This window comes from Uloborus diversus, chromosome 9, assembly GCF_026930045.1.
Source record: "Uloborus diversus isolate 005 chromosome 9, Udiv.v.3.1, whole genome shotgun sequence".
Lineage (NCBI taxonomy): Eukaryota > Metazoa > Arthropoda > Arachnida > Araneae > Uloboridae > Uloborus > Uloborus diversus.
The window spans coordinates 8433560-8455359 of NC_072739.1; the positions used below are offsets into that span (position 1 = coordinate 8433560).

At 33.6% G+C, this 21800-nt stretch overlaps 1 protein-coding gene across 1 annotated transcript in view; it reads right to left on the reverse strand.

The window, feature by feature from the left end:
* The window catches only part of LOC129229738 (neuron navigator 3-like), a 707938-nt gene that overhangs the window by 419828 nt on the left and 266310 nt on the right, over positions 1-21800 (reverse strand). Inside the window, exons 4-5 of the mRNA XM_054864105.1 lie at positions 9960-10032; positions 1465-1550 (exon numbers count right to left, since the gene is read on the reverse strand). Coding sequence (XP_054720080.1) covers positions 1465-1550; positions 9960-10032 — 159 coding nt within the window. The remainder of the gene's footprint in view (positions 1-1464; positions 1551-9959; positions 10033-21800) is intronic.

Sequence of the window (21800 nt, forward strand, 5' to 3'; positions counted from 1 at the left end):
TAGATGTATGTATATGTGTGTACGTGTTTGTTTGTACGTGCGTGTATGTAGGCGTGTAAGTGTAGGATATTGACGCAACCTGGAGATGGCTTTCGCTATAGGAGCAGCATCGTGAGGAGCCGGTCGACGGTGATGCTGCAGAGGGTGCTGGTGGGAAAATAAAATGATAGCACATCAAAACAGTCAAATGAAAGCAATAAGCAATCGTGATTGCTCAATAAAATTTTAGTTAAAAAATAAAATAAATGAAACTGGCAAAAATTTCGTCTTCTCTGATTTACAGTCCTTTTTAGAATCAACCTTTTTTTGACATAGCAGTGTTGCATCTTTTTAAATTTTATCTTCCAAGTTCGAATCAACTGGACTTCAATAGGACTTTCATGGAATTTAAAAATGAGAACATACTGATCGTCTGTCAGTTAAAGTATGAATTTTGTTAAAAATTTGCTCGCCTTATATTTTCCCAAGGTAAACAAATATTGAGAGAGTTTTGAAAAAATCAAAAAGAACTTAGTGAACTGAATGTAGTCTAAAAAATGCGTGAAAATACGAATGCAAAATTTCGGTGTGCCTCTTTTGCAAACAAATGGTTCAAATACTGTCTTTCCCCGCACCAGCCAGCATGCCGCAAAATTCGTGGTTTACCAGATTTTCAATAACACTTGCCTGATGATTACCGGTATGCAGGAAAAAACGAGGTTGGAAAATATATTTAATTTAACACACTACACATATTCTTAACTATAAAAATAAGAAAAGTTTAATTTATCTTATAAATATTTACAAATTATTTGATTTCGTTAAAATATTAATTAACGATACCATTTTTTATTATTCTGATAATAAAAATCTAATTAGTCATAAATAATCTTATGCAAAAAAGAAACCGAAGCAAATATTTGTAGTCGCAAAATTAAAATATGTTATGATTGCACAAAGAATATAGTATAGCTATTCAGTAAACAAACTTACCGCTCGAAAAGGAATCTATAATGACCTAAGAAAAAAATGAGAAGATTTGAGGGGGGGAAAAAAACTCCGAGGAAGTTAGAAATCCCCCTTTTTTTTCCAAACTGAACCCCGAATTAACTGACATGCTGGACAACCTTTTTTTTTTTTGATAAGTCGGCTGATGCCTGGTAAATATAGATACACTTTCATAATTGCAAGTAAATTAAAAAAAAAAAAAGATCTACATAAAAACCGTTATAATGTTTTTAACAATCAAAATTTAGTTCAAAAAATAGTTGAAACATTTGTTTGGAATATTTAGTTGAAACATTTAGTTGAAACAATTAGTTCAAACATTAATTTTAAGTTTCAAAGTAAAACAATTCAAATTCAAAATTCGTACTTGGAAAGCATATCATTGCCGATAGATGACGCCACCATGCTGCTTTTTACAATGGCCGCCGCTGTGTTTGCGTTCGCTTGGCTGCTGTTGGCGTTGTTTTTGGATGCAACGCTGGACGAGTTTTTCTGCGCTTGCTTGTAGCGCGATAAGTTGAAGAATAAGCTCAGAATTACTTTGAGGTTGCCTTCGCGAACGTCTGAAAAATAAATGAGAAAAATTACACGGAATAAATACAACAACTATAGGAAGTCGGCAAAAAATGTTATTGAAGGAAAACGAAGATGTAGAAAAAATATTTGCAGGGGTGTCCACCCCCCTAAGTTCAAGGGCGCACCCCCCCCCCTAAATATCGTTACCCCACTAAAGCAAGAGCTCCCCTCCCAAACGAGAAAATTACCCTTCAATCCCCCCTCCCCCCCCCAAAAAAAAATCAATCCCTTCTATAAAAGCCAAAAAATATTGTATTAGTTCACAAGTTTCTGCAGGTAACAACGTCGATTTTTTTTTTAATTTAACGTAATTTTAAAATACCAATACTCTCCCTCTCTCTCTCTTTTTTTTGAGAAAAACCGGTATTTGAACTTCTTAACTGTTGTAATAAATTGAAAACCACAAGAGAGAGAGAGAGAGAGAGAGAGTTATTCGGCCCTAAATGGCCGAATAACTCAAAAGCAGGCTAATAATTAGCTTCAAATGGATTTACTGCCTACTATTTCTTAATTCTGGATAACTATATACAGTGATGGGATTCAAATCATTCAAGAGCTGGTACACTTGAAATTTTTTGAGATTTTTTACGAGGGAATAAGGATAAAATATTAAACATAAAATAATGAAATATATAAAAAAACAAGGGGGCTCAGCCAGGGCCGGATTAAGGATTTCGGGACCAATAGGCATTAGCAGTGTTGGGGCCCCCTCACACGTGTATTTTATACATAAACTCATATATTATTTCTGTAGCCTGTATTTCTGTCACCACGCAAATCTTTCATCAAATTTCATAGCTTACCCCTCATTTTAAAACTTATAGTTTTAGGTTCTGACTACAATTTTAAGTATTACCAATAATGTTTATTAACAATTAATACAGTAACTAAAAGGGAGCTCCATTTTTTTACTTTTTCCTTTCTTTCCTTTTTTTTTTTTTTGTCGAAATGAACTTTTTTCTTACATAGTTTCAACTTTAAAATTTCTCCGGGGCCCCTCAGAACCTCGGGGCCTCTAGGCAACTCCTACATTGCCTATTTAGTAATCCGGCCCTGGGCTCAGCTCCCTGCTCGCTGACGCTCACCAACCCCGAAGATTGCTTCGCAATCTTTTTTATTCGCAATGATTTAAATCGTCTATTAGAAAGAATCAAATTAAAAAACACTTTACTAGTTCTGTTACGAACAAAATGAAAATCCCTCTCTCCTTCCCGTCGAAAATAGAATTTAAGAATAGAGCTCACAATTAGAACATAATCCCGCTCCTAATCAAAGCCAAAACCTTGATTGAAATGCACACATTATCAATAAACTTGTATCAATTTGCACAGCTTGGTGCTATGTGGCTCTAAGCATTTCAAAGCGGTCGTTTTGTACGCTTGAAAAGTTGGTTTCAAATTCGTGGTCTCTAGTAATATATTTTGCTGAAACTCCAGGCTTGAATTGAGTTGCGCCAAGAACTGCAGAAAGGTTTCTATTTTTGCTAAAATAGAAACCTTTCTGCAGTTCTAACTAATTCGCAACTCCAATAAACTATAGGTGGCGCTGCAGCCACTGTCTAATGGCGGATGAAAAAGGTAAAACAAACAATTGCCTTAACTTATAACTTGCTTTGACGCTTAGTGAATGACAGTAATTTTTCATCGTGTTTGTGGGAAGCTTTCTTTTCTATTCTTCTGAAATTACATTACACCACAGACTGTCTGAAGCCTGTAATTTACCCCAAAGAAAACACGTGGAATGAAATGTTTTACCTTTTCTTTAGTATTGTTAATCACCGCAAGGTAGCGTATTCGAGCTCTGGAGTTGCGAATTGAGAAAACTGAAACAAGCTTTATCTCTCTGATGCAGAAAAAAAAAAAAAAAAAAAAATCTTTCGAATGACATCGAACGTTAAGAAGTATGATAAATCTTTCATCCCTTTAATAGGCAATTTACATGAAATTTTAGCTTAAACAACTAAATACAGAAAAACCAATTCGAAATTCAAAATAAAAAAACCCCGGGTCTCGAAATAATGTTGTACAAAATTTCAAGGCTGTAGGTGCTTTGCGGTCGTCTGGACGCAGGCCTACCGCAAACAGAATTTCCCAATTTCTCTGACGTTATTTATTTTTTAAATGTGTAGGTGACCAGTCGGTGGATTTTCGAGATGCAGAAAATCATCAGCGCCCATGTCGTATGATAATGCGGCATGTAAAAGATCCCTAAGGTATTCGTTTGGCTTAGAATTCCCTCGGCAAAATTTAGGTTTCTAGTGCAAATTTCGCATCAAAGAGAGCCCAGGTGCCTCCATCTGGTGGAAACTGGGCGTCCAAATTATCCGTGCTATTGAAATCCGAGCTTTAATGGTGGCACATGAAAGACTGGATGCCGTATCGGGGGACCGCACTAGGTCTACTAAAGGCTAAATAGCCTAAAACGCAGCCCCCATTAGACGAAAAAAATAAATTATTTTTTAAATATGTAAAGATAAACAAACTCCATTGAAAAACGAAATTTTTAAGTACATTTAACTAAAAAAAAAGAAAAGAAAGAAACTAATTCTTTTTTTTTTAATATCTCCACATAGCGTTTCGGTGTTCACTAACTCCTTTTAATTTCTTTATACTAACTCAAAGATCATCTGACGTGTAATTGTTATTGCTTTTGCTGCCACTGGCTCTGTGTAGCAAAATCTTTTAGTGGTAATCCAACTAAGTTAATTACCATCATGTTAAAAATATTTTTGATAGTCAATCTTACTTACAGCAATGATTTTGAAGATATTTTAGGCTTTTTTGACACCTTTAAGGCAGATATAACTTTAAAAGTTTCCTAAAAGTTTAATAAAATCTCTGTCCTCGTTTGCATCGATTTGGCAACAATTGCTGAATATGTTTTTCTGTCTTCAGGGGTGCCCACAGGGGGGTGGGAGGGAGTGGATTATAGCGCAAGTTGGCGCCATCAAATTTTTTTTGGGGTGGGTGGGTGGGTTAATCAATTAATTAATTTATTTATTTTTTAATTTAAATTATTTATTTTATTTTATTCTGTTTATATTTCATTTCATTTATTTATTTAGTTTGTGTGTGTGTGTCTGCCATTGGCGTAGCACCGAACTTTTCTAATAAAATAATAATAATCGTAGTAATAATAACAAAAATACATAAGTACATAAATAAAAAATATTCAAAAGTAAATGAAATATAAAAAGAGAACCAAAAGATAAAAAAATCAAGCACTAATATTTAAAAAAATAAATAAATAAATAAATAAAAAGAGCTAAAAATAAAAAAGGGAAAGAGTGTTGAGATTATTTATTGTGTGGGGGAGGGGAATTGTGACATTGAAATTCGGGGGGGGGGGGCACCTCTGTCTGTCTTTATATTCTGGTTTGCGAAACTTCAGAAATTTTAAGAATCGGTACGCGAAGCTCTGAAAAATTTTTGAACATTCAGGGTCGACTTTTTAGCTGACCTTGAACACGCTGTAAATGACGTTTCACTGCTCGATACTCTTTGCGACGGTAAAAACAGCAGTGTGATCGCTCAGTGCGCCCGTCACATGATCGAGCAGGGTTTGAAAATATCATAATATTTTCGAAAATATCGAAAATATCAGATATTGTGATACATACGATATTTTGATATATATCTGATATTTTTAATCAGTGGAAACTTAAGTAATTAAGTAGAAAATGCTTCCTCAAATCACTGTTGTTTATTTTCGAATGTTATTATAAGGCATCAATTTTAAAATTAATGTTTCTTTCATTATTTGCATTCATGAATATTCATTTTATATAAAAACTAGTGGTACCCGCACCGCTTTGCCCGTAGCAGAAAATTAAAAGGTCATTTAGTTCGCCTGTATATTTACAAATAATGGATCATGAATTTCTCGCCAATTTGTTATGTTAATTTTCTCGCCCATGTTACGGTAGTTTTCTCGTTCACGTTATGCTTGTCTCACGTTTGCTTGGTAAAATGTTCTTAAAGTTGGAATAGAAAAAGAACAAAATTAAATTTTTTTAAAACTGGTTAATATTTTTTTAAAAAAAGATAGTTTAAACAGTCTGAAAAGTTACAAATATTAACCACAGCTTTCGTGCTTTTAATATTAAGTAACAAGATTTACTTTCACAGAATATACATTATATCCATTGCTTAGTTAAAATGTCGCCGATATTAAAATTTCAAACTTATTAATTTTCAGTTTGAAATAAAATTGTCCAACACTTTAAACTTTTAAACCAAAAGCAAATAACTGAAGTAATGAATTTTATAATTTAAAAGTTCAGACAAGAGATATGCTCACTTTGTGAGTATTACACCTCAGCACCTGAATGCTATTGCTTGGAATCGTGGTGTTTCATTTATAAAAACGATTGAATAATTAATAAGGTGTGTTACAGACACACCCCACTGAAACTATTACAATAAATAATTATCTCGTAGCATATGATACCGTTTTGACAGCATTTAATTAGGGACTTACATGGTGGTTTCACCTTAGTTAATTACAAAAGTTTCATTAAGTTCAATAAGTTCGTTTTCTTTCAAATCTTGTTGAATCTTTAATCGTTCATGAAACACTTTTATTTGACTTGAAATAATTTCATTTGTAGCTTCAATAAACCACAAATATTGAATGTCAGTGCCACATTTCATATGGTATTTATTAGAACGGACATTTAGCGATTGATTGAATATAAGCATTTAATATCGTCGACTGAGAGCAATACTAAGACAGTTAATCTAAGAAATAACACTAAGATATCCTACTGTTGCTTTGAGGCGACGATATGTCTACATAAGCAAACTAAAACATACATAAATTCAAAGAATTTGTTACATTGAAATACATTAGGTTTAATTTTTCCTTTTTTTATTTCTATCGTTTTTGACAGTAAAATGAAAAAAAAAGGGGGAACTTGGTCTTTTTTGTTTCAAAAATTTAATAATTAAAATTTTTCAATGACTTAAAAGAACTAGGAAAATTTATATAAGAACTAGTGGCACCCTCACGGCTTTGCCCGTAGTAGAAAATTAAAAGGTCTTTTGGTTCGCTTGTATATTTACAAATAATGTATGATGAATTTCTCGCCAATTGGCTTACCCATGTTACGGTTCCACGTTATGATAACTTGGTAATTTACTCGTTCATCTTATGATAATTTTGCTCAGGAAAATGTTCTTAAAATTGGAATAGAAAAAGAACAAAGTCGAATTTTCGAAAAATCGCTTTGAGGTGCACAACCTCATGCTACAAACTAACTTTGTGCCAAATTTCATGAAAATCGGCCGAACGGTCTAGGCGCTATGAGCGTCACAGAGATCCTGACAGACAGAGAGAGAGAGATCCGGACAGAGAGACTTTCAGCTTTATTATTAGTAAAGATTTACACTTTGAATGGCATTTAAGTACAAATGATATCTACAATCATTTGTAAAATTTGATTATTTAATCTATTGGAAATAAAATGTAACATAACTGATACATTTCCATCAATTTTAATTGAACTACTTAAGCACTAGATGCTTTACACATTTTTCTTTGGTTAACTTGTTCACGAATTTTATATACATCAGAAATAAAAAATATGCATTAGCACACATCCATTAAGACATTTTTTTTCTGACCAATTAAAACTGTTACATTACCTATAGTTTTAATGAATAGAAAATGAAGAGGGAATATAATATTTTTTACATTACATTAATATGGTATATAAATACACTATACTTTTTCTATTTTTAATAATAAAAGAATAAAATTAATATTAATGTTAAAGATTTATACAGTTAATTTTTACATTGCAAATGTCGTCTTCCAAAAAAATAAATATCGAAAATATCATGATATTTTCAAAATAAATATCGGATATATATATCGTGATATATATCATGATATATATCGACCGATATATATATCGGTGAATCCCGTGATCGAGATTTTCTAGATTTCTTTAAAAAGGATCATTTCATATCAAATGAACCAAAAAAAAAAAAAAAATGTTTCTCAACCTGACCAGTTTAGATTTTCATGACTTTCAGAAATCCTACTCTTTTAACATCTTAAAGTGAGAAGAATTATTAAATAATTTATTATTCATAAATAATTAATTTTTGAAGTTCGTTAAAAACGCCTTTTTTTTTAATTTGCCAGCAGTACTTTAATGTGTTACTCAAACTCTGTAGTAGCAACGAAGTTGTGTAAATTTTCCCAAAATGTTAAAATTGAAAAATTCCATAATTTTTCGAGATAGTGTCCGTTGAAAATTTTGGAAAAAAAAAAATGTGGTTTTCATGAATATATCAAGAAAATTTCAGGGTTTGACAATGAAGGAATCAGCAAGTACTAAAAAATTTTATAGCAAAAATTGCTATAAAATTTCATAATTAATTGCTATAAGTCCCAAATTAAAGTAACGACACCAGTAACAGACATGCTTAAGATATCGCTCTCAGGTTAACTCAATTTTCTGAGACTTTTTATGCATTGAGACTTTTTAAATTATTTTTCTTTCATGCATCTACATCTCATCTAACCTTTGGCCGCTTTTGGATCCTCTGAATGAGTTAATTCTATTTTTATTAGCCCAATTTCGAAAAAAGGTCCGACCCCCAGTAACAGACACCGAAAAATCTGATAACACCCAGCAACAGATAGATGAAGAAAGGATGAGTAATGAACAGCATTCCCCTTTTCTCTTCAAAATGTGCAACAGTTCTTATTTTTAGATCTAAATCCTTATTAAATGGAAATGAACATGAAACACCGGCAGATCTCGTGGTGGCTGTTCTTAACCTTAGACCTGGTAGTTCTTATCGTCTGCAGCTGAGCCTTGAACTTTAATTTAATTATTATAATTTTCATCGCTCGTGTGAGTGGCAACGTTTAAATTTAATTTTCTTGATGGAACAAAAAGATTACTGAGTAGCGATAAGTCAAGCAGCGTTGCTGTATCACATTCTTTTCATTTTGAAATATCTCGATCATTCTAAGTCATATTTATTTCTAAATTTATGTTAAATGTTACGTTCGTGTGTTGTAATAAATGTTTCAGTATAGTTATTGCAAGTATATTTTATTGCGAATTCACAACGAAGAGTAAGCGGCTCTACAATTCAAAAAAGTCTCGTAGCCCGCCATGCTCAACCAGACCACAGCATTGTAATCATCAACTGGCTCATAAATTTCACACTGATAACACTAGATGGTTGCACCGTATTCATGGGCCACAGCAGCATCCGCTTTACCTGAATAAAATTCTTACTATTTATATCCAAACTTATGATTGTCTGTTACCGGACCCCTGTCTATTACTGGTGCCGTTACCATCCTATTTTAATTAGGGAGTTGTATTGTAATTGTACTTGGTGGTAACATACGCATTTCGGTAAAATTTTATATAAAATGAGTTCCTAATTTATACTAGTCATTTAATTTAAAGTTCATTACGACGTTCGAATAAAAATGAGTTATTTCTGAAAATTGTATGAACTTCATGTTTACGTAAGACATTGAGTTTTTTTGCGGGATGTTTTTTTTTTTTTTTTTTTTGCTGTTTTCTGGATATATTCATGAAAATGCATGAAAATCACATTTTTTTTTTTTTTCAAAATTTTCAACGGACACTATCTCAAAAATTTTTGTAATTTTCAGTTTTAACATTGTGAGAAAAATTACACAGCTTAGTTGCAGAGTTTGAATTGTAACACATTAAAATACTGCTGGCAAATTAAAAAAAAAAGAAAAAAGGCGTTTTTTAACGAATTTCAAAAATTATTTATGAATAATAGATTATTTAATAATTCTTCTCACTTTAAAATGTTAAAAGAGTAGGATTTCTAAAAGTCAAGAAAATTTGAACTGGTCAGGTTGAGTACCAATTTTTTTTTTCGTTCATTTGATATAAAATGATCCTTTTCAAATAAATCAGGAAAATCTCGATCACAGTGTTCACCGATATATATCGGTCGATATATATCATGATATATATCACGATATATATATCCGATATTTATTTTGAAAAATTTCATAATATTTTCGATTTTTATTTTTTCGAAGTACGACATTTGCAATATAAAAATTAACTGTATTAATCTTTTACATTAATATTAATTTTATTATTTTATTATTAAAAATAGAAGTATAGTGTATTTATATAACATATTTATGTATCATTAATATAATGTAAATAATATGATATTCCCTCTTTATTTTCTGTTCATTAAAACTATAGGTAATGTAACAGTTTTAATTGGTCAGGAAAAAAAACATGTCTTAATCGATGTGTACTATTGCATATTTTTTGGGGGGTGGGGAATCATCACCAATTACAACCTGGGTGACAGCCGTTGTAGGAGAGCCACTATTTACTTCTAACCGTGAACTGAACACTAACTTACCTTTCGAAGTGACTCCTTCGATAGACACCCCCAATTCTCCAATGTAGGAGAGACAGGAAGTGATATTCTCCACCTGAAATAAAGAGCAACACATTTAATGTTTGATAATTTACTTCTTACAAAAAACAAAACTACAGAAAAAAACACTTTTAAAAATCCTCTAAAAAAAAATAAATGGTGCAATCAGCAATCTACACCATCATCCCCAGACCCCACAACCAAACAGACATCTTTCGAACCAATATGAGTTCCTATTAAAAAAACAGTAGAACATTCAAATTTTCACAAAATGAATTCCGGAAGGTCAAACAATCGCACAAGTGTGAATTCAATTCTACAATGAGGTCATCTTCCGAAACATACAAAAAGAACGTTTAGTCTTCTAATGGGGTTGTTTCCTTCGGTTAGAAGGACTACTTTTAGTCACTGAAGTTGATAGAATGAGCCAAAGAACTAACATGAAGCCAGAAAATATTTTTATTTTCCCGACTGTTATTTTTTAATTAAGTTTTTTAATATTCCGATTTTTCAAACAAGGCGTCGTCTTTATGACGTCACAAGTGATGTACTTTGGCGCATTTTACTGGCGCGCTGAATATCTACGCTTGCTGTATACCGCACTTCCAGGTTATAATAATTCAGAAGCGAATTAAATGTTGCGCTTTACGCTCGCTATCAACCATATTGGTTGCGTTCGACGAGCTCAACCGAGAGCGACCGGTTAGTTAATCACGTGACAGCTAATGATCACTTGCTCCAATCAACCAATCAACTGCTTAGAATGATAACCGCCGTAGTAACCGGTTGATCATAGAACGATTTGGTTAGTAACCAGTTACTTACCGGTTGACCGGTGAGTTTCGTCGAACGCAGCCATTGTAGCCACTACATATGAATAAAGAAGTGAATTTAAGATTGCGATCTGCTGTAATGGCAACGGTGAATGGCATTCCATCATTTGTGATGTCATGCGCAGAAGCGTCAAAAATGAAATTGAGTAAGCGCACCAAATAAAATATTTTTTAAAAAATATTAAACGTTGTCAAATTTGTTAAAAAAAATGTCAAATCCTATGTTTTTAAGCATGCTCTTTCACAAAAAAATACTTTTAAACTTTCGGAAACGACCCCACACACATTGCTAAAACTAACTAAGATTAAATAAAAAGATTCTGATGTATTGATTAAATAACCTTTTGCGGTAAAAATAGATACATATTAAAGTATTGTAGCAATTTCAGAAAACGTGACAAACCAGCAAACGACCCGAAAAATCCTCGTAGTTTAGGCACTCCACACGCCTTTGTATGCAAATCGAACGGAATCCAGAGGGCAGTGGATTCATCGCCAAGACAAATATTAGCTCGCCAACACCCAGACAGCTGTTTTAAAGGGGGGGGGCAGCACACCAGCAGAAGTAAGGAATCATTTCGCTAAAAGTCAACACGAGAAGATCTTCCTTATTGATTCGCGCTGAGAAAGGGACGTTTGTGAAAACATCATTTTCAGACAGTGATGGTTTGCTTTGTGGGGATTGGGGGGGGGGGGGGGGGCAGGTATTTCGTGCGAGTGGAAGGGTGTTACTCGGTAAATGATATAAAAAGGTGATAGGTCTGAGTGAAAGACAGGAAAAGGTGATTGATAGATCGCAGTTGTTTCAAATCTGAACTGAAGGGTGATTTCTGCAGAGCTCAAAAGGAACCACGATTAATTTACGTGGCAGTGGCGCAGCGAAGGGGTTTGGGGGTGAAAACGTTCTCCCCCCCGAGCCTTTGGTTTTAACATAAATGCAAGTTCTACAGTAGTTTATGCATATGAAAGGGTTGTTTTGATCAAAATCCCATTCAGAAGATATTTTTAATAAAAAAATCCCCTTCAGAAAATATTTTCAGAAGGTATTTTTGATTAAATAAATTTAAAAAAAAAAGCCTTTAAAAGGTTTTTTGATTGAAAAAAAAACAGAAGTTTTTTTTTTTTTTCATGAAAAAAAAAAAAACCTTCAGGAGGTATATCTGGATGTGCTAGTGGTAAGTAGTAATACCGAAACCTTAGTGCAGAAACAATGAAACAAAATACAGTAGAACCTCGTTTATCCAGACTAACTGGGACCAAAGGCAAACCGAAGAAATGGAAATTCCAATAATCCGAGTAATATATAGAACATTCTTTTTTAGCAGACCTCGTATTACAGCGAAAAATGATGCTTTGTAACACAATTACATAGGATTATTACTTGCAAACACTTTATCATTTATAGACTGCTATAGATCTATAAATGATAAAGTGTTTGCAAGACGTGTCAGACTGACACTCCAAATATGCTATGTTGTTAGTTAGATGACTATGATTTATTGCACGATTTATGCAGGAGTTAGCAGATTTAATCAAAATAGAGTGCAGTAATATTTGGCGCACTAATTAATTCCGTTCTGCCTATCGTTATTTAGAATTATTATTTAAGTGAATATATATTTTTTTAAACTCTACAAATTTGAAAAACCGGATATCCCAATAAACGGGGACTGGATAAATGAGGTTATATTGTAATAATACTAGTGGTACCCGCACGGCATTGCCCGTAGTAGAAAAATGAAAAGGTCATTTGGTTCGCTTGCATATTAACAAATAATGGATGATGAATTTCTCGCCAGTTGGCTATATTCATTTGCTTGGCTATGTTGCGCTTTCACGTTATGATAATTTCGTAATTTACTCATCCATGTTATGATATTTTCCTCGGGAAAAGTTTCTTAAAATTGGAGCAGAAAAAAACAAAATCGAATTTTCAAAAAATCGCTTCGAGGTGCACACTCCCATTCTATAAACTAATTTTGTGCCAAATTTCATGAAAATAGGCCGAACGGTGTAGGCGCTATGCGCGTCACAGATATCCTGATAGACAGAAAGACTTTCAGCATAATTATTAGTCAAGATAAAGTAATGGTGAAAAAAGACTTTTAAATTGATGACTCGAAAGCCTCGAAAATTTGGATTATTGTGAAAGTCTAAAGTTTCACGAACAGTCACTAAAAATATGCATGCCTTTTAGTTTGAAAAATTAACCGATTCTATAATTATTCTCTAGAGAATATTTCCTGAACTTGAAAAATTGGCGTCATTAAATAAACCTCTTTGCTCAGCATATTCAGAGTATCACAGAACGAATCAAACAAAGTTTCAGTTTTCACATTCGTTCAGGCAATGTTGCAGCTCAACTTAAATCGCCATTTTTTTAACGCCCCATTCTTCCAAGCTCTGCAAAAAAGATCTGAAGGAGAAAAACGTAATGAAATTTAATATACGCAGCCCCCTTTTATCTTTTTCAATGTGAATACTCAGGTTTGAAAGACGCAAGAGATCTTATTAAAAACGCTTTAAAAAAAAAATCTCTGCTATTCTTCAGCATGCTTTTTTTTTTAAAAAAAAAAACATTCTTTTATGCTTTTCGCCTTTTCTCATTTTCTTTAATGGGATCGGTTTTCTTTTGCCATAATTTCTTTTACCGAAAAAAGCAAAGCTGACCATTCCTTTCCTCCTTCACATCACTCTGCAAAGTTTTGACGAGTAGTATGTAAATTAAAGACTCGCATAGAAGCAAAGCTTCGGAGTCGAAGGTTTTATAATTTCAGGAGTCGGAATCGGGAGTCGAAGGTTTTAAATTTAAGTGTCGGAGCCGGTCGTTTTAACTAAAACTCTGACAGGGCTTTTGAGTAAGAGTTGAAGTCATGGAATCGGAGTCTAATTGAATTTGGGGTAAAGGAATCGGAATCAAAGGGTTTAAAATTTCAGGAGTCGGAGCCAGAGTTGAAGGCTTTAAATTCCAAGAGTCGAAGTCGGTCATTTTGACTACAACTCTGCCAAGGTTACCGTGTAAGAGTAGGCGTCGGAGTCGGATTGATTTTGGGGTAGAAGAGCCGGAGTTGAAGGGATTAAAATTTCAGGAATCGGAGTCGGGGGTCGGGAGTCAAAGGCTTTAAATTCCAAGAGTCGGGGTGGGTCATTTTGACCGCAATTCTTCCAGGGCTATCGAGTAAGAGTGAGAGTCTAGGAGTCGGAGTCGAATTGACTTTGGGGTAAAGGAATCGGAGTCAAAGGGTGTAAAATTTCAGGAGTCGGAGCTGGAGTTGAAGGCTTTATATTCCAAGAGCAGGAGTCGGTCATTTTTTCCACAACTCTGTCAGAGTTACCGAGAAAGAGTAGGAGTCGTGGAGTCAGAGGTTGGATTGATTTTGAGGTAGAGGAGTAGGAATTGAAATAAGTTTCAGGAGTCAGTAATTTTCCTTCCGACTCCTCAGCCTTGCATAAAACAACTTCATTAGCTGATTTCAATACATGATTAATTTATGTGCTCATAGTAAAGTCCTGCTTTAAATTACAAAAAGGATAATGCATTTAAACCCCGTTTCGGAGAACAAGTAATTAAGCTATATATTTAAAAATCTAATTAGTCCACCTGAATTCCTGTTTTACATATGATTTTGTTTTTAAATTTTTTTCTATTCGACTTTTTTTTTAAATATTAAAAAAAAAGAGGCCTCAAAAGTTAAACATTTCTAATCAGTGAGCCCAATCATCTTTTTTTTTTGGTGAAATGCTACTTCTTTTTCACCTGTTTTGAAGTTTTACTTCTTTCAATTACAATTACTAGCCCTCCCCAACCCAGTTTGTAAGTTCATCCTTGTTCCATTTTCGATAAAAGATATCTTCTTAAATTTTCTATGAACGTAAATTAATTTACTGTTAATTAATTAGCATTTCTTTTAAGAATAGTATCGAAAACATTTCGTAATGCAAAAAAAAGTTCATCATTTAAAAAACATATCCTCACTAATTAGCTAATATTTCTCAAATATTTTTAGCTGAAGAAAGTTATTTCTACTGTTTTGGCAGTAGTCTGATCTGAAATTTTGGATACAGTGAACATTCTGTTGTAGGGAATATTTCAATGGGGTCTCTAAGATACATTATAATGGGGTTCAACTTCAGATAATTTGTGCAAAATTATTGATAACAGGAACAGCACAGTAGAGATGTAAAATTTCTGGAAGTTTTCAGGCAATGGAAAAACAGCGCTTTTCCTTTTTTTTTTAAATTAACATTAGAAAAAATGGAAAATTTGATTTTTTACAAATTAAAATGTAGTTCAATAGCTACATTTTCTTAGGGGGTACAAAGTATTCTGGGAGGGTAAGAAGTAATTTGCAACAGTTTTTTTTTTTTTTTTTTTTTGCATGTTTGGGTTTGGCCATGTTTTGGCTTAATTTTACTGTATTATTAAGAAAAGCTGATCTACACAGATGATTCAGTTCAGTGTTGCCAACTTGTATTGTAAAAGAAAGTACAAAACGTATATCATAACCTTGCCAGAAGAGTGTAGCCTTCGGTCCCCTACATACAGGCGACCGGAAACCAAATTTTTGGTAAAGGGAAGGGAAAGGGGGATTCTCAACTTGCCAAATAAGACTAAATTCTACCGAATGTGACAAAAAAAATATATAATAATAATCATAATAATAAATAAATCAAAAAAATTAATTTGAATTTTGACATCTGGAATTCAAATTATGTTTTTCGCAATCACGAGTGTGGGTGTGTATGTAGGCGTGTGTGTTTGTGTCTGTGTGCAGGTATGAGTTGTGGGTAGTTGTGTGTATGAGTGTTTGTGGTAGGGGGGTGGGGGGAAATGTGTATGTGTGTGTAGGCATATGTGTTTGTGTGCAGGCATGAGTGTGTGGGTAGTTGTGTGTAGGTGTGTTTGTGTTTGTGTATGTGTGTGCAGGCGTATGTGTGTGTTTGTGTGTGTGTGTACGTGCATGTATGTAAGCGTGTAAGTGTAGGATATTGACGCAACCTGAAGATGGCTTTCGCTATAGGAGCAGCATCGAGAGGAGCCGGTCGACGGTGATGCTGCAGAAGGTGCTGGCGGGAAAATAATATGATAGCACATCAAAACAGTCAAATGAAAGCAATAAGCAATCGTGATTGCTCAAAAAAAAAAAAAAAAAAACACGTGCATGCATGCACATATGCATACATACAAACATACCTACATCTTTTGTGAAAATACAGTCAACTCTCGGTAACTCGAAGTCCCAAGGGACCGGCTAATACGTTCAAGTTATTGGTAATTCGAGTTATGGAAAGTTTTTACAGCAGTTGAGACCCGATGAAAACTTCGAGATAAAGTAATATTCGAGATTTAAACTTCGAGCTATCGAGATTCGACTGTATCTTAGGCATCTTTAAAAAATTAATTGCAACATTGCAATACTGTTTCAATTTTCTAAATCGTCAGCCAAAATTTGTTGAATAAGAAATGTTTTGGGAGGTCACGCAGATCTCCCATGGTTTTCCGCCGGGTCAACTACAGTTTCTTTTTAAGTCAAATTACATTTAAGAATATGAAGTATTCCGATTTACCCTAACTTATCATAAGTAAGTAATAACGGAACTATATAAAAACATTAAAATACGCATCAAATCTACAACCAATAACATTTTTAGAAACGAAGGAAAAACAAAGTAGAAAATCTACCTATAAAACAGGGGCGCACCCTCTAAACATCGTAAAGATCCCCCCCCTCCAAAAAAGGAAAAATAACCCCTCAAAACACCCCTTCCCGGTATATAATAAACTTCGAAGCAACGAATACGGAAAATGAAAAAGAAAAAAGTGTTTATTCCAACCTAGATCTGCCCTTTCAGTTTAATGAAACCCTCTCTTGGGCAAAAGTGATAACAAAAGAACAAAAAAATCTTTGTTCGTCGGCTAAACTCTGTCATTAGCTGTTTACTCATACGGCGATGGTTTTGCTGATGAGAGAGCTATTCGTTCCATCCGCCTTTTTTTATTCTTCCTTCAGTTTTCCGGAAGAGCTCATATTCGTCAGAAAACTTTTTCGCAACGGCTTGCGGTAGACCACCACAACAAAGGGGATAAAGCCACCAATCATTAAGGTGAAATGGGTCATCACTTGAGCAGCGCCCTGTTCTTGGAAGAAGTGGATCGAGCAAATGATGGGGCAGAGTTTTGGAGATGGAAGAGTGGTCATGTGGTGTTTCGTGTATCATCCTTGACTCATATAAATTAATTCCAGTATTTCTGTCACTACGACAGTTGTGTTGTTTTCTGTTGAAAGAAGTTGAAATTTAAAAAAAAAAGTCTCTACATTGTGACGCATCATCGGTGGGTCAGTTAAACGTAGCGCTTCTAAATTGTGTAACGTAGCGTGCCAAGTTAAAAATTTTGTTTTTCGCTGCAGCTTGATGTAAGGCTGTAACAGGGGTGCCCCCTTAAGAGCAAGGGCACCCCCCCCCCGTTTTTTCGCAAAGACCCCCCTTCCCCAAAAGCAAGAGCCGACCCCTCCCAAAAATAAGAAAAAGACCCCTAAAAACACCTCCCATCCCCCACCCCCCCAAAAAAGAAAATTGTAAGAAAGAAAAGAAAAAAGAGCACATTATTTACAGTTTCAAAATTTTATATCCATTAAATGGCAAAAACGTATGTGGTTCTTATCCTTTACAATTCGGCCAGAGAGTGTTAAGTACACTGAAAACGGTACAAAACAATCTTTTTTGATTCCAGAGGTGCCTCAAACGAAAATTTTTGGAAGGAGGAAAATTCTGAATTTTCCGAATAAAATTATAATTTTACCGAATGATAAAATACGAGCATGCACGCATATCGTTTATATATAACATGTCTGAAGAAACTTAAAGCATCATAAAAACAATTTAAAAAAAAAAAAAAAATCGTGTTGCAACATCGCTACCAAATTTGCCAAGTAAGAAAATTGTTTGAGAGGCCACAGTGACCTCCCGTGATCTCTTATCGGGGCGCTCCTGTTTAACTTAGAAAACTTAAAGCAGCTGTCGGGGGCACTCCAACTCAAATTTTTAGGAGGGCGAAAATTCTCAGTTTTCCGAACGGAACTTCAAAAATTTCCAAATGGAACTCCAAATTTCGTCGAACGCGGAAAATTTTGCCGAATCAGACAAAATTTCCCGAATAAGGAAATTGGGCTTTATAGACCTTAGAGCAGGAATTGTAAATGGAGGGAGCAAGTTCATTTATTGACTTAGCAAAAGCTTAGGCAAAGAGCTCAAGTCACTAGTCACGTGACTTAATGAATGGTTGACTCGCTTTGCTTGAAACTAGCGAAAGAAACCTGATTTCTTCCAATGCTTCACTTTAAAATGTATCACGTGATTTGGTGTCTTTGGTTCACGAATGAAAGTCAATTTAGTTAGTCTCCCTCCATTTCATCTCTTCTCGATGGTATAGACACAGTGCACAGCATTTTTTTTAAAGGAAAAATTGATGTTTTCCAATTGTAAGGCTCAAGTGCTTGTCGTCGAGATTCCTCGGCTTCAGACCCTAAAGGATTATGACTTCATTTTCAATAATTCATTTAATTGCTCCCCGTGAATATGGATGTTGCTGCCATCTGCTCGCTACGCCACGAGAAATTACGCACTTATCCGCGAAATTTATGATAATTATGAGTGTTCGTTGCCACGTCTAATTAAGAAAGGAGACAGCTGGCCACCAACCATGTCTATATTAAGAATCTACTGTCATGATACATGTTGAGAACGTAATGCTCCCCATTATTTAACAAAATAAAGATGTCACTCTTACAAGTGAAATCTCGTTGGTTTTTACTGATAAAATGTGTCTATATTTCGATGTAAGCTTAATCGAAATATAGACACATTTTATCAGTTGTAAGCTTACAGTAATTGTTAAGCTTACATCGAAATATAGACACATTTTATCAGTAAAAACCAACGAGATTTCACTTGTAAGAGTGACATCTTTAGTTGTTAAATAATGGGGAGCATTACGTTCTCAGCATGTATCATGACAGTAGATTCTTAATATTGAGCCATTCCATTTCAGATCAGGCAGGGCCTGTTACATGAACATCACCGATTTTTTTTTGAAAAATTTACAGAAGTTACAACTAAAGAATGTATGAAATATCCCAAAAGAAGTTGTTTGCAAGAAAAATTTTTTTTCTTCAGGATACAGCCTACTAAAATTCTGCACAAAATCGGCCATTTTGGAAAAAAAAAACAGCAAAACACTCCATTTAAATTGGACACTATTTCAGAAATATTTTAACTGTTTGAATAATTATTTTTTCTAAAAACAAATAAGGACCCATATATCCTCTAGACATCATTTTTGAAAATTTAGTTAGGTTTTTTTATTAAAAAAAAATATTTTTGTGTCGAAAAATCTGAATTTTTACCGATTTTATGAATTTTTTTCTCCATGTAAAAAAATTTTTTTTACTAAACGGTGATGACAGTCTAAAGCCCTTTTTGATAGTTTCATAGCATATTTTATTATAATCCTTAGATGCATGCAGCTTTGGAAATAAAATTTGAAGTTTTTCAAAAATTAGCGATTTTTAAAGTGAGATTACTCAAAAAATCCATTTTTTAAAAATCTAAAAATTGGCTCACTTGAACCCCTTTCAATGCTGAACATGTGGATATACACTGCATCCCGTATCTTTTCTCAGAAAATGTTTTATGATTTTTTAAAAGTGACCTTATCATCCATGGCATGCATGTAAAATAAAAATGTCCATAATTTCAGTCACTGAAATTCTGATTATATTAATGCCTAATAGCTACAATGATGGTGTACTTTATCAGTAACAGCTAAAGTCATTCCTTTTTCTTGTTTCAATATTAGTTTATTTTGTCTCCAAAGCTATGCAGCATTCACCGTTACTTACATATGCCGCAACGAATCACATTTTTCTCTTTCAATTACAACGTCCGACTCAATTACATCACAGGGGAAAAGATACAAGATCGAAGGGAAGAACAGTAAAATGCATTTAAAATGATTAATTTTAATTTCGTGCTTTGGTTGTCTTTGATGACTGTTGTCCCAGAGTTTTTTGATCCTACCTCGTATGATTACTTTTGTACATGAGTACAAGTATACTAAATTTAAAACGCAAAACTCACCTATAGCTTAAGAATTTAAAAAGCCCACCTGTTTTAATGAGAGAAGTAATCAATTGAAGATGGTTGTAAGTTGAAGTAACCAAACAGATCTCACCAAAGGTAGCTTTTATAGCCAGGGATCCAATTATGAGGAGATAACATTTCCGGGCTCCAATTTCTAACAAAAGAAGTGTAGGAGCCCTATAGTCTTCAGAAGTTTTTTTAATACTTAAGTAGCCTTTTTTCGGTCAAAATGTAAAAATTTCAGTGAAATAAACAAGGGGAAGTATGGGAGCTCAGCTCCCATAACAATTACGTCCTGATCAGCAGAAAAATGTATTTATACAGCGAAGTCAGATGGTCACCAAAGGCTCTTCTATAATTATGCGCAGAGTCATACAAAAAGACGAATTGACTGGGTCATCAAAAGCGGTTTATTACATGTATATTATTAAAAATCCATCAGATTTTAGTTGTTGCTGATAAATTTCACCATTATTGTAGCTATTAGGCATTAATATAATCAGAATTTCAGTGACTGAAATTATTAAACATTTTTATTTTACATGCATGCCATGGGCGATAAGGTCACTTTCAAAAAATCATAAAACATTTTCTGGAAAAAACAAGGGATGCGGTGTATATCCACTTGTTTAGCATTAAAAGGGGTTCAAGTGAGCCAATTTTTAGATTTTTTAAAAATGGGTTTTTTGAGTACTCTCGCCTCAAAAATTGTTAATTTTTGAAAATTTTCAAAATTTCAACTTTTATTTCTAAGGCTGTATGCATCTAATGATTATAATAAAATATGCTATGAAACTATCATATAAGGGCTTTAAACAACCATCTCCGTTTAGTTAAAAAAAAAAAAACTTTTTTTTTCATGGAGAGAAAAAATCATAAAATCAGTAAAAATGCAGTTTTTTCGACGCAACGATAATTTTTTTCTCTATCAAAAAACCTAACTAAATTTTCAAAAACGATGTCTAAATGAATATACAGGTCCTTATTTATTTTTAGAAAAAGTATTATTCAAATAGGTAAAATACTTTTGAAATAGAGTGTCCATTTCAAATGGAGTGTTTTGCTGATTTTTCCAAAATGGCCAATTTTGCAAGGAATTTTAGTAGGCTGTATTTGAAGAAAAAACATTTTTCTTGGAAAATCCTTTTGGGATATTTCATATGCCCCTTAGTTGTAACTATTGTAATTTCTTCAAAAAAATCGGTGATGTTCATATGACACTTTTCGTACCTGCCTGCCTGATTTGAAATGGAATGACTCTTTTTAGAAAAATCAGCTATTTTCCATTGCGTACAGACAATCGTGACTTCGTCTGTTCGCAAGTGTCTTTTGCAATTTTGCAAGTGTCTTAAAATGTCTGCTTGAATACTAAGTGATAAATATATAACAGGGGTGCTCATTCCCCTCAAGTTCAATGGTGCAAATCCTCCCCCCCCCCAAGAATTTTTTTTTCCAACCCTCCTTTGCTTGTTTAGTTTTATTTTCTAGCTCCCTTTTTTATTTTATTTTTTAGTATGTTTTATTTATTTTTTACATAATTTTTATTTATTTGTTTATTTATTTTTAATTAAAAATAAATCAATTAATACATTTAAATAAATAACTAAAAAATTAAAAATCCCTCCATTACCAAATTTTGATGGCGTATTTTGGCCATAATCTCCCCCCCCCCCCAGTGGGCACCCCTAAATATAAATCTATGAAGTTTATCAACGGGCAATTCCATGGGTAACTGACTGACATTTATAAAGCAAAACAGTATGTAATTTTAATTATTCAATGCAAAATATACAGTGACCTTTTCCCCTGGATTATTTCATTTTTTTAAACTGAATGAAATGGTATACAG